At 41.6% G+C, this 13,384-nt stretch overlaps 1 protein-coding gene across 3 annotated transcripts in view; it reads right to left on the reverse strand.

The window, feature by feature from the left end:
- TEC (tec protein tyrosine kinase) overlaps window positions 1–13,384 on the reverse strand; it is a 61,633-nt gene that overhangs the window by 9,399 nt on the left and 38,850 nt on the right. For all 3 annotated transcript variants that reach the window (XM_053404144.1, XM_053404143.1, XM_053404145.1), the window contains 9 exons: window positions 12,029–12,157; window positions 10,133–10,173; window positions 8,421–8,596; window positions 5,994–6,059; window positions 5,119–5,173; window positions 4,899–4,978; window positions 3,539–3,672; window positions 2,568–2,642; window positions 191–362 (listed from right to left, as the gene is read on the reverse strand). In XM_053404144.1, coding sequence (XP_053260119.1) covers window positions 191–362; window positions 2,568–2,642; window positions 3,539–3,672; window positions 4,899–4,978; window positions 5,119–5,173; window positions 5,994–6,059; window positions 8,421–8,596; window positions 10,133–10,173; window positions 12,029–12,157 — 928 coding nt within the window. The remainder of the gene's footprint in view (window positions 1–190; window positions 363–2,567; window positions 2,643–3,538; window positions 3,673–4,898; window positions 4,979–5,118; window positions 5,174–5,993; window positions 6,060–8,420; window positions 8,597–10,132; window positions 10,174–12,028; window positions 12,158–13,384) is intronic.

Here is a 13,384-nt window from a genome sequence, read left to right on the forward strand (position 1 = left end):
CCCGTTGCGGGGATTCGAACCACTGACCTTCTGATCGGCAAGTCCTAGGCTCTGTGGTTTAACCCACAGCACCACCAGCGTCCCTTTAAATAAAGAAAGCTGCATGCAAATACCCTAGGGAGAAGATACATAAGGACCGGGCTCTTTAGGGTTTTAAAAGCAAAGCCTGGCACCAGTACACGTTACTTACATCATCACTTTAGCTTCTTCTATGAAGTCCTCTTCGTACATTGCACCTTCTCGGATTGCTTTGATGGCCACTTTATATTGCGCTCTCCATTTGCCAAGGCGCACCACGCCAAAAAGGCCGCTGCCCAACTCTCTCATGAAGGTGAGCTCAGCAGGATTGATCTCCCATTTCTCTACAAGGGAGGAAAATAAAACAAAGGTGTTCAGAGGAAGACAATGCTTATGCCCCCCCCCGGTTCCCTTTTTCTTTTTCTGAAAGAGACCCAGCCAAAACCATTATCCATCCTTTCCCACAACCAGAGAACTTTGGCACTCGCTGCAGGACCCCCACTTCTCATTCTCAAAGCCTTCCTTAAAAAATGGAGAGTTGGGACATCTTTCTCAAAGAAGATGACTCCACAGCAACTGGATTTTCAGGAATCCTCTCCACTCAACAGGTTCTTGTAGTTTTGTTTTGTTTATTTAAAAAATCTAAAACTTTTTATACCTAAGCTCCCAACTTTCTGATACAGACAAATCTTTCACAGGAGACATTTTATTGAGGGCTCGTCCAAGCAGTTTTCTGCTTGATTGACGCTTTCTAGGCAGGGGTCCAAGCGGTATCCCCTTGTCCCTGCTCTTTTTCCCATGGAAAACCCACTACAGTGGTACCTCGGGTTAAGTACTTAATTCGTTCCGGAGGTCCATTCTTAACCTGAAACTGTTCTTAACCTGAAGCACCACTTTAGCTAATGGGGCCTCCTGCTGCCGCCGTGCCGCCGGAGCACAATTTCTGTTCTCATCCTGAAGCAAAGTTCTTAACCCGAGGTACTATTTCTGGGTTAGCAAAGTTTGTAACCTGAAGCATATGTAACCTGAAGCGTATGTAACCCAAGGTACCACTGTATTCAGTTCTAAATCAGAGCAAACATCAATCAAGAGAAAACCTGGAGCGTGACTAGAAGGTGTGGATAGGCCCAAACCAACAAAATGTAGATTGTGTACTTTAATCCACTTGCCCCTTCGGAAGCAACATCTCCCATGCTTCTCACACTTGACAGAAGCCAACCCAGCCTTTGTTTGCTAAAATATAAGCACTGCGATCTAGTACTTCTCTGGGCCGCTTGTGTCACTTCTCAAGAAAGCTTCAACCCCTAATGTGTTAGACTATGCTTTTGTAATTTAAGACATTACTCCACATCCCATCTGTCGTTAACATGGTGATTAATTCTTGTTCCAGCATCTTTCAGTCTAGTGCCAATATTTCCCCTTCCCCCCTTAGTCTAGTTACACTCTATTATATTTCATATGAATTACTGTTGAACCTAACCTATCATAATAATCACAGAGTAGGGGAAGAGTAGATCCTACTATATTGTCCTGGGAAAGGCTATTTTAAGGCCTAAACGAGACACAACCCCAATCACAGGATTGGTGCTTGTGTGTTTGTTTTCTTCTTTGTTGTTGTTTGTTGTTTAGTGGTGTCTGACTCTTCGTGACCCCATGGACCAGAGCACGCCAGGCACTCCTGTCTTCCACTGCCTCCCGCAGTTTGGTCAAACTCATGCTGGTAGCTTCGAGAACACTGTCCAACCATCTCGTCCTCTGTCGTCCCCTTCTCCTTGTGCTCTCCATCTTTCCCAACATCAGGGTCTTTTCCAGGGAGTCTTCTCTTCTCATGAGGTGGCCAAAGTATTGGAGTCTCAGCTTCATGATCTGCCCTTCCAGTGAGCACTCAGGACTGATTTCCTTAAGAATGGATAGGTTTGATCTTCTTGCAGTCCATGGGACTCTCAAGAGTCTCCTCCAGCACCATAATTCAAAAGCATCAGCCTTCTTTATGTTCCAGCTCTCGCTTCCATACACCACTACTGGGAAAACCATAGTTTTAACTATACGGACCTTTGTTGGCAAGGTGATGTCTCTGCTTTTATTAGAAGGCTCTTTTCCAAGAGGTGTAGGGAGGGGGCTCTTTTAACTCTTTGTTCCTGTGGCTGCTAGTTGCTCTGGGCTAACATTACAAGTGCCAATGTCAACTTCCCTGGGGCAAATAGCAACCATGGAGGTGAGGATCTAAAACAGGACCGTGGCAGGGGCAAAGAGTTAAAAAAAACCCCACCCTTCATGCAGTGGTCCTCATCCAGATTGCCCCATTCCATGGCTGTTATTTAGTCAATTAAAAACAACCATGTAAGGGCCATCACATGACTGTCATGTCTAATTTCATCAACCGTAGGCTTACAAAGTTGAGAAGGCTTTTTAGCATTGCAGATGCTGAATTATCCGTTACCAAGAACGTAAGAAGATACTCAATTTCAAACAAAATTGCCTTTTTGTTGATTTACAGAATCCCCACACTTTCAAAATAAATATTTTGTTATGTAGGTGTACAAACTTACCATAACTGAATCCTGCCGTAGTTGGGGAGGGCTTCACCTTTGGAGTCACTGGGTATCGTAATCTTGTAACAAGACCTGAAAGTTTGGGGAAAATCCATATGGAGACTACATCAGGAATTAGGAAGGGTAGTAATGTAGTCCTGCTATTATTAGTGCTTACCATTATATGGGTTGCCACATTTCTTTTAATTAATAATCATTCACTTTGCTGTCAAATATGTTAAGATATAAAAAGAATAAGTGTTCTCAGAAGCTTAAAAAGTTAGGAGCAGCCTGCAGTTAAAAATGTTCAAGGGTATAGCATACATAACAAGGATAATTTGGAACCACGAAAGTTTTAAAAAGTCAAATAAAAGGGGGAGCACAGGAGGGGTACAGAATAATAGTTTGCTTTCTTGCGCAAATACCAAACATAAAGTATCCAGGGAAAACCCCCCAGTTATTATTTAAAAACTAAACATGTACATCTAACTTGTTTCTCGAGCAGCAGACTGCCCCAATGCTGAACTGCAAATTCTTATTTGAAACTGAAGGGAGTTTTAGGGGCAAAGTGTGATATAGCATGGAATATTACCATAAAACAAATCCAAAAACCCCACTGGGTATGCAGGGTTCATCTGGACTTCCTTTTGGATCACATTTCTAGGCACACACCCACACTTTCAGTCACAGAACTTTTCTTTTGCCCCAGCACTTTCCCCATGAAAACCCACTCTTTGCTGCTGAATTGGAGCAAACAACAATCCGTGGAAAACCCGAATTGCCATTTGTTCCGATTTAGCATTAAAGAGTGGGTTTTCCTACAGAAAGCGGCAGGGGTGGGGAGTGCTCAGACACAGAGCGTGAAAGTGCAGACCTATGCAGTGGGCAACAGGCTCTCTAGCTAGGAAGATGGATTTGTCTCCTGAAATTATGCAACTAGATTGTTAAGCAGCATTCAATCAAGTGATAAGAAACTTGGACTCATTTACCTGCAGCGTTGTGTTTATGATACTCAATTAGCTCAGGAATGGAGTCAAATAAATGTTTCTCAGCTAAGTAGTACTGCTTTTGTGATGTCATCGTTTCTTTAATATGGTAGTGTCTTATTCCAGATAACCCTTCTCTAAAAATAACAATAAGAATAATTTGGTTTTTGATTTACTCTAGACATAATTATGTTACGTATTTTGCTAATAAAGTATTTTACTAAAACATTTACAAGTGTTTTTCAATCAGTAGAGTAACTGAGGCACAAACTTTGCCCTGAAACTGTTAACTGAAGTGAGCTGCTAAAGAACTATTACAGTCTTTGCCTCTTTTGTTCACAACGATTGTGAAAATGCAGCTACAGTAGAAGTAGGCAGGTAGCTTAAGCACAAGCACTCACACGTGTGAGACCAACCCTACAAGCTAGTAAAGTTATTTAGTCTACCGCAGGCTTGTAATACCAGCATTTTAAACATTCAAATTGAGAGAGAAGGAAGAATAAAAAGCAACATTAAAGAAAACAAACAAATGCATTTCTGGTGAACTTTACAGCTATATATATATATATATATATATATATATATATATATATATTCCCGATGATAGTTAATAATAATAATAATAATAATAATAATAATAATAATAATAATATATTATTTATACCCCGTCCATCTGGCTGAGCTTCCCCAGCCACTCTGGGTGGCTCCCAATCAAGTGTTAAAAACAGTACAGCGTTACATATTAAAAACTTCCCTGAACAGGGCTGCCTTAAGATGTCTTCTGAATGTCAGGTAGTTATTTATCTCTTTGACATCTGATGGGAGGGCGTTCCACAGCAACTTACATAAAGCGTATCCTTGGTATGTGCAAAGGCAATGCACAGGATCCATTCTGAGGCTTAAGTGAACATGAAAATGGAGACGAGGGGCTGAGGGGCTGCCTCACAGTTTCATGGGAATTTGAGGTCAGCAAACGCCAGCCTTTACAGATGTGGATGAGACTTTGGACTGAAGTCGAGAGAAGCTCTGACTTTAATGTGGGTGGTCATATAGCCCATCAGAAATTAATTTAGAGACTGTTTCCACCTTCTTAATTATTCTAAACTTCCTTTACCAAAGAAGAGGCCAGTTCCAACTAGCTAGGATAATAAAACCAATCCTAGGACATCATTTGATCTAATTTAGTTGACGCAATGACCTGTTTAGATAATTGAGTGGAGGCACACGTTTCAGCTTGCTTCTACAGAAAAGGTTTGATGATAAAATATGTGTGATTTGTCTTAAATGAGGAAGCCAGATGTTTACATACATTCAAGCAAGAAATTGTCAAGGGGGGGTATAATCTGTGGATTGAGTAACTTACCCTCCAAATTTTGCATAAAGGGATACTGTATATAAACCTGGTTGGCTAGAGTCCCTCACCATGAAACCACCTTCTTTATCCTAAAATCCAATAAAAAAATGAAAACTTCATTCATCAAGCTTTTCCTATTTGAATGATTTATGATTCACCCAAGCATATGAAATTATGTTGGTTTAAGTTTTTATGTTGTACTTAGAAACATTATAAAGCAAATGCTCACTTCATTTCTTAGGAGTTGTTCAGCTTTGCTTCTGTTTAGATTTCGACAGTACCATCTAAAGAGAAAGGGGAGAAAATCAAAAGCTGTAATATGTTAGGCTGCTGACTTTGGATGTGACATCTGTAGTATGGCCATGTTTATACTAAAGCATAACAGGGAACAGATCCACTTCAGACATCCTGCTGATCCCTTAACCATGCTTAAGAATTTGGGAATAGGTTATAAGCTCCTTCGCCCATGCCATTATTCTCTCTTCTGTGTTTATTCCCTATAAATGCATACAGAAATACACACACCACATTTCTGTTTACCATGGTTTAGTGTTGAATATCTGCATTGTTAGAAAACATTAATGCTAACCAGATTCTCTCTGTTAATAAAGGAGCATGATTAAGAAAGACAAGGAAAATGTGTGGGAATGTTTGTGCTGAAGAGGTGTGAAGGGGGGGCTCAAAACCACAAACTGCTTTTAATATCTTAATCATGGTAAATAAAATAGCGGCGTTATGTCTGTAACAAGTCACAAGGAGTTCTGAATTAGTTTTATTTCCTTGTGATGTGTACTCATATATGCATATATCAATTTTTGTTAATGTAAAATGTGAAGTGGCCCTTAGCTACTCTACAATGTTGATTTTCTGTGAATAAAGAGGGTAGGTATCAGTAGGTGTTTTACAGAACAACAGCTTTTATGAAGTTTTGGAACCGGTCAGGAGTGCTTTTTTAAATGTTAGCTTACTCTCAAACTGGTGAAAGAAGAATACTGTAGACGTGGGTGTCAGAGCTCACTTGATTCAGCCAATTATTTTTATGCAGTTGCCAAAATACATACAGAAGAATTTGCTCCCGGGTACTACATTTAAGTATTTACTTACTCATATTGATCTAGACTGTTGGACTTCTTTCCTGTTACATAGTTGCTTGGAATATATCCTTTGCTTCTAGAAGTGACCAAAAGAAACCCATGCTTAGAAAACACATATTATAACAATGTCAGGGTAATAAACTTGCATTTATTTATAAATTCCACAGTCATCTATCTAGCCCACACAGGGTTCTCAAAGCAATGCACAGGGTAATAAAGAATGAATATATATGTGTGTGTGTGTGTGTGTGTGTGTGTGTGCTTGCTTTCAATTTACGTATTAGTGCTACTAACATTTTTCTTAACCAGTGCTCAATCTCATTATAAATCAAGAAATTAATGCAAACTCTTATTCCCAGCATCTTTTAAAATATATTCTTTATAGAATGTTGAAGGTGCATCAATCAAATTCTGGATCCATCTATTTAATCTTCATGATAAACACAGAAGGCAGCATGCTGAGTGGAGTACTTATTGCACATATTACACTTTTGCTGAAGGAACTGGTACATGCTCAAGGTCTGGTTGCTAACACAAAAAGCCCTAAATAACTCGGGACCAAGTCATCTGAAAGACCACCTGTCCCTTTATAGATACTTAAATCATCTGGGGAAATTCTACTTGTGGTACCACACCCTGCTGAATGTGATAGGATAGTGATCTGAAAGCAGGTATTTTCTGCTGTTGCCCCTATACTATGGAATGCCCTTCCCTCTGCCTGCTAAGTTGCTTCAGATGTATTGGAAATACATCTCTTTTTCTCCAGGATTTCCCTGACCCATACGATCAGACTCGACTGTTTTACATGTCTGAATTCCTGCTTTTCTACTACTGTTCACTATTTTATGCTGTATTTTTATTTTAGCGGTATTATTTCTATGTTTTACATCACTTAGGAGATTTTTAAATATTAAGCAGTAGATAAATGGAAACTATGGACACATACGCCCCTCCCTCAGGAGACATTTTTAGTCATATCTGGAGACGCCGTCCCCTGACATTTGTGCCATAAAGGTAAAGGAAAAGGGACCCCTGACCATTAGGTCCAGTCGTGATCGACTCTGGGGTTGTGGCACTCATCTCGCTTTACTGGCTGAGGGAAGGGAGCTGGCGTACAGCTTCCGGGTCATGTGGCCAGCATGACTAAGCCGCTTCTGGCGAACCAGAGCAGTGCACGGAAACACCATTTACCTTCCTGCCGGAGCAGTACCTATTTATCTACTTGCACTTTGACGTGCCTTCGAACTGCTAGGTTGGCAGGAGCAGGGACCGAGCAATGGGAGCTCACCCCGTTGCGGGGATTCGAACCGCCAACCTTCTGATTGGCAAGTCCTAGGCTCTGTGGTTTAACCCACAGCGCCACCCACATCCCTATTTGTGCCATAGTTGTTTATTAAAAAATTATAGTTTGTTTGTTTGTTTTAAAAAGTTTCTGTGCTTCCAGAAGCTTCAGGCCAATGCCTTACTAAGATATACAATCTCTAAGTATCATTCTAGAGAGAAGGCAAAGTGGTGAGAACAGCAGTTATAGATCATTATCACTTTATCAGGCATTGAAGGGAAACTACAGGAAGAAGAGCAGAAGATCTTCCCTCTCTCTTGCATGTGTATTGCAAGCAAGGAGTGGGGTGAAGGAAGCTGCTTTCTGCATCATGTGATAGAAATCTTCTTTGTGCCAGCGCATCAGCAAACATGAATCCATTCTTAGGTGGTGGCTGCCTTCAGGCAAGTTCCTGAAATGCATGCATGCAAATGTGTACACAGACATGCTGGCACACAACCTTTGGAGGGGTGCTGGCTCTTGAGCGAAAAAAGGTTGGACACCCATTCACCAACAATTAAAATGTTAGTAATGGCCATCATAATGCAGTTACATCTATTGGAATCATTGTACCATCCATTTCTGGCAGTATTAAAAAGCTGAAATAATGGTCACACTCCTTTGTTGTTGTTTAGTCATGTCCGACTCTTCATGACCCCATGGACCAGAGCATGTCAGGCACTCCTGTCTTCCACTGCCTCCAGCAGTTTGGTGAAACTCATGCTGGTAACTTCGAGAACATTGTCCAACCATCTTGTCCTCTGTCGTCCCTTTCTCCTTGTGCCCTCCATCTTTCCCAACATCAGGGTCTTTTCCAGGGAGTCTTCTCTTCTCATGAGGTGGCCAAAGTATTGGAGCCTCTGCTTCAGGATCTGTCCTTCCAGTGAGCACCCAGGGCTGATTTCCTTAAGAATGGATAGGTTTGATCTTCTTGCAGTCCATGGGACTCTCAAGAGTCTCCTCCAGCACCATAATTCAAAAGCATCAATTCTTCGGTGATCAGCCTTTTTTATGGTCCAGCTCTCACTTCCATACATCACTACTGGGAAAACCATAGCTTTAACTATACGGACCTTTGTTGGCAAGGTGATGTCTCTGCTTTTTAAGATTCCTTACCCGTATTTATCTCTTGCTTTCCACCAGTGAATGTCATTTTTTTCAAGGATGGTATATTCTTGACCTCTTTCCAGTCTCAAGTCATGAGGTTCCGTGGGCTGAAAGTCATACATGGCTACTACTATTTCTTCTTCTTCCTCCTCTTCTTCCTGGGGAACAGGGGGTGGGGGCCTTCTCTGAAAATGAAACAAGGTATTAGAACTATTTTCACTTACAGATTCTAATCGTTATATTTAATTAAGGTTATTCTTATAGGTCTGGTGGGAGGGCTAAATGCCTGGGTTTAATAAATGTCAGACTTTAATTGGAACTGGTATGTTATAACAAGGTGTCAGACCCTTCTGTCTTAAGACAGATCAGTGGGTCCTGTGTGAGACCAACTTCAAAGCCCTTGGAATTAGCATAAGTAAAAACTAATTAAGTCAGGCAGACATCTTAAATGGAGACACCTCTTAATCCTAGAAAATTAACATGAGTTAAGTGTTAATTAAGTCACAACCAATTTCCTTGGGAGGAAACCTCATGGGGGGAGCGAGCCATTAAGACAACAGAAGGTTAGCACAACTGTGTTACAAAAGACCTGGGCTTAGGTTAGCAAGTTTAGAACAGGTAGGATGTGCCCTTTTTTGGGGGGGTTGGGGGTTGGGGGGGAGGCAAGCTGCAGGGTGTGGGTGTTTGGTTGCTAAGAATTGGCTTGGGAGTTTTGACAGAAGAGACAGAAACCTGTTTGCACAGATCTAGCATAAGCATATGCCTGTGAATACTAGCATTTGTATGGAAATACAGCATACTGATCTCATTAGAATAATTAAGCATAGCATATGGTACAGCACATGCCAGTCAGGGTATAATGATATGTTGCCTCAGCAGATACATGTTTCCAAACATGTGTATGCTGAATCCATTAATAATAATAATAAATTTTATTTATACCCCGCCCTCCCCAGCCAAGGCCGGGCTTAGGGCGGTTAACAAACAATAATAAAAACAAGTTGAATGAATACAACTTAAAAACAAGATTAAAATATAACATTAAAACATTAAAAAGCAGCCTCATCAACAGGAGGAGAAAGGAAAAAGAAAGAGGGGTAGGGAATCAAATTGACTCCAAGCCAAAAGCCAGGCAGAACAACTTACAGGCCCTGCGGAAAGAAATCAGATCCTGCAGGGCCCTGGTCTCATGGGGCAGAGCGTTCCACTAGGCCGGAGCCAGTGTTGAAAAGGCCCTGGCTCTGGTTGAGGCTAATCTAACTTCCTTAGGGCCTGGGACCTCTAGGGCGTTGCTATTTATGGACCTTAAGGACCTCCGTGGGGCATACCGGGAGAGGCGGTCCCGTAGGTACAAGGGTCCTAGGCCGTGGAGTTGGAGCTTTTACTCAGACCCCCATTGGATTTGGATTACCTATATTTCAGGTTGTATTACAACCTGAAATATATAGTTCCAATTATAATAGTACAGAACTGAATGTAAGTTAAAAGCATAAGACAACCCCTGCTGAATCAGACCAAAGACCCATAAAATCTAACAGTGAACAGCCAGATGCCAATAGGAAGCTCAAGCAGTACCTGAGCACAACAACATTTTTTTACTTGTGATCCACAGCAACTCAGAGATAAGCCACCTCTGATACCACTGGTAATACAGCCATCAGACTAGCAACCATTAACTCTTATCAGCTATAGCTCCTTAGTGCTCTGAATTCTCTCCTTACCTTACTTTTATCCGGCATTGATGGAGGCAAAGTCTTCATACCTAAAACAAACCATAGAAATCACAGTCTGAATTTAGAGGTATCTGTTAAAGGCTTAAGTATGTAACATCAAGATTTTTGAAAGTTCAGAATGGTTGCACTTCCCCTAATCATATCTTGTTGTAGATTGATTAACCATTAGAAATGGTTATGGATTAACCAACACAGATGGAAGCGAGCCCCAGGATTTCACACACACTCCCCCCCCTTTCTGATGTGCAAATTTTCCACACTGGGTCTAACCCATTAAGTTAATTTGGCATCAATATTAACCATCATTGTGGTTCAAAGCAGAATCTGAAAATGTGTATGGTGACACTGTATGGTGTGGTGTGCTGACCATGCTGTCAGAAGAATTGTAGAATCATAGAGTTGGAAGGGACCCCAAGGTCCCTGAGACCCCTGGGTATAGGATGGTATATAAATTCAAACAACAACCACCACAGGCAGAAGCATTTAAACAGGAATAGGAACCTTCATGGAGGTGGCAGCAATCACCCTGGTTATAGTATGAGTCTAAGTAGGTCCATAAATAGTACACAACAGGGATGACCTTAAGGTAGATTGGGATCTGCTGACATATCTCTGGGTGATTTGCACAAAACTGGCAAGACTGGCAATTATTAAACACAAGGGTTGTCAAAGCTGCATCCTTATGCATGGCCACAAAGTCTACGAACCTTCCTGCTCACAACTGCTTTCATCAGAGGTACTGTGTACAACGCCATGGACCCGGCGCAAGTTGCATGCATGTGACATTATGCGCACGCACTCCGCACGCATCATCGGGAGGAGGCTGAGTGCAGAGCCCAGTGAAGCGCAGTCTCAGTGGTGGCAGGGGGCTCCTCTTCTCTTGTGTTCAGGAGAAGCCAGCCACTGAAGCCATTCTGCTCTTGGCTCTGCGCTCAGCCTCTTCTGTCCCTTCAACAGATATGAGGGAAGAAGTAGTAGACGAAGAAGAAGAGGAGGAGGAGGGGGAGTTTGGATTTCATATCCCACTTTATCCCTACCCTAAGGAGTCTCAAAGTGGCTAACATTCTCCTTGTCCCTTCCTCCCCCACAACAAACACTCTGTGAGGTGATTGAGGCTGAGAGACTTCAGAGAAGTGTGACTAGCCCAAGGTCACCCAGCAGCTGCACGTGGAGGAGCAGGGAATCGAACCCGGTTCACCAGATTACAAGTCCACCGCTCTTAACCACTACACCACATGCTATGGGGTGAATACACCTCAGCCCCATAGAGTTGGTGCTCTTGGCTTTCATTATAAGCTGGCAAGGATCATTACCATCTACCTGCCTCCAAAAGTACGTTGAAGGACACGCTTCCCATTTCCTCTTTCATTTTTTGAAAGTTCATATTGGAACCAGAGCAGCTGAACATAAAGAGAAACAACTGAGAGGAGAGGAAGGGGAGCAATCTGGGAGGCTGTGAGGAGGGAAACCGAAGAGATGGGATAAATTAAAAAATTTAAAAAATTGTCCAGTAGCACCTTAGAGAACAACTAAGTTTGTTCTGGGTATAAGCTTTCGTGTGCATGCACACTTCTTCAGATACACACAGGTGGGGTTAGATTCCAACACAACAGTAGCAACTAAAAAGCTTCCCCACTACCACATTAAATTGCTGAAGAAGAATGCTTGGCCTGGTGAGCTTGGTTCTGATACGGATCAAAAAGTCTTGGGCTGAAAATGTGCTCAGAGCTTTTGACTCTTAATTCTTAGTGTATGTCTACCTACCTGAGCCACTAGTTTGCAACCTTGCTCCAGTTGGTGTACTTTAGGGTTCTGGGATATGAGGGTGCGGATTGTACAAGCCTGAAGCCTGGCTACCCTGGTACAATGAATACAAGCACTTACCATTTTCAAAGAGGTTATATTTTTCACATCCAGGCGCTAATTTTTCTGTTTGTCTGCAGCACTGGTAGATTCCATCTGTCCAGAATTTAGGGTGGTACTTAACCATTATATTATTGTTGTTTTTTATTTCTACAAAAAAGTAAAATGCCAACATTTCAGGCCAAAATGCCAATGTTCTGTTAGTAATTTAATCTTCTAGATTCAGCACTGTTAATATTTTAGCCTAAGGGAACCATCCTTATTGACACATCTCCACTCTTCAGAGATTAAGTACACCGGAACATGAAAAACGCCACCGAAATATAAAACATCTATGCAAACAGGCATTATTCAGACATTATTAAAAGTCAAATGATCTACCATATCATTAACGACCAAATCATCTATGGTAAAATGAAGTTTTGGGCTTTGCTCTGAGCACTTCGTTATTTTGGGATACATTTGTGTGGGATACTGTTTTTTTTTTTGTTTTTTTTTGCTTTGCTGCTCTCATAATCCAAAACATAGTAGATAAATGGGGATTCTACACAGTCAAAGACCTTAAATTATGCCTCAACCTCTACTTGAAATTTATACCGAGTTTACATCAATTTAACTATCACGGTTTTTCCCAATGAATTCTGGGAATTACAATTTAGTCAGGCGCTGAGAGTCCTCCATCAGAGATTCCTACTTCCTTACAGGCCCACATACAGGCCCTTACAGGCCCATTCTTAGGATGGAATTAGAAGTTACTCAGCACCATAGCACTGGGAGTCCTATTTTGGCCCCATAACATAAACATGGGGCAAGGACTGCTAGGGGAACTACAAGAGAAAAAAATCAATGGGTAGAGGTGTTTAATCCCTTGTCCACTGATTCTCTCCTGCAAATACTTTAAAAAGAATTCACTGGGACACTCTTCAAGATCATAAGAAGACCATAAGACGCCTGCAGGGGAAATGTTTGCCCTTGAAGAAGGCATTTGCTGGTAGACGCAGGAAGGGTTAAGCAGCTTGTTATCTCCTGCATGTACCATGCTCCAACATTAGCATTAACCAGAAGGGAAGTGTTTAAGGAAGATGCATTTGATGGTATCTAGATCTATTCTTAGGGTTCCCAAGAAGAGGGAAATAAGTGTTGAAGATGTTGAAATATTATTTCTTATGAATACATGACTTGTACAAGTAGTTATGATCCCCTTCTCACTGTTCTACCCCGCGTAGTTTTCAACTGACTTCTCTTCCCTCTCACCAAGAAATATATCACTAGACGCAAATTGCTATTTTCTGTTTTTAAATAATGGTGGCTGGGGATGCATCAGTATGTACAGTATGCACATGCGAGAAAGTTCTTTGTTAGCCTTTTCGATCAGGG

This window comes from Podarcis raffonei, chromosome 9 (genome assembly GCF_027172205.1).
Source record: "Podarcis raffonei isolate rPodRaf1 chromosome 9, rPodRaf1.pri, whole genome shotgun sequence".
Lineage (NCBI taxonomy): Eukaryota > Metazoa > Chordata > Lepidosauria > Squamata > Lacertidae > Podarcis > Podarcis raffonei.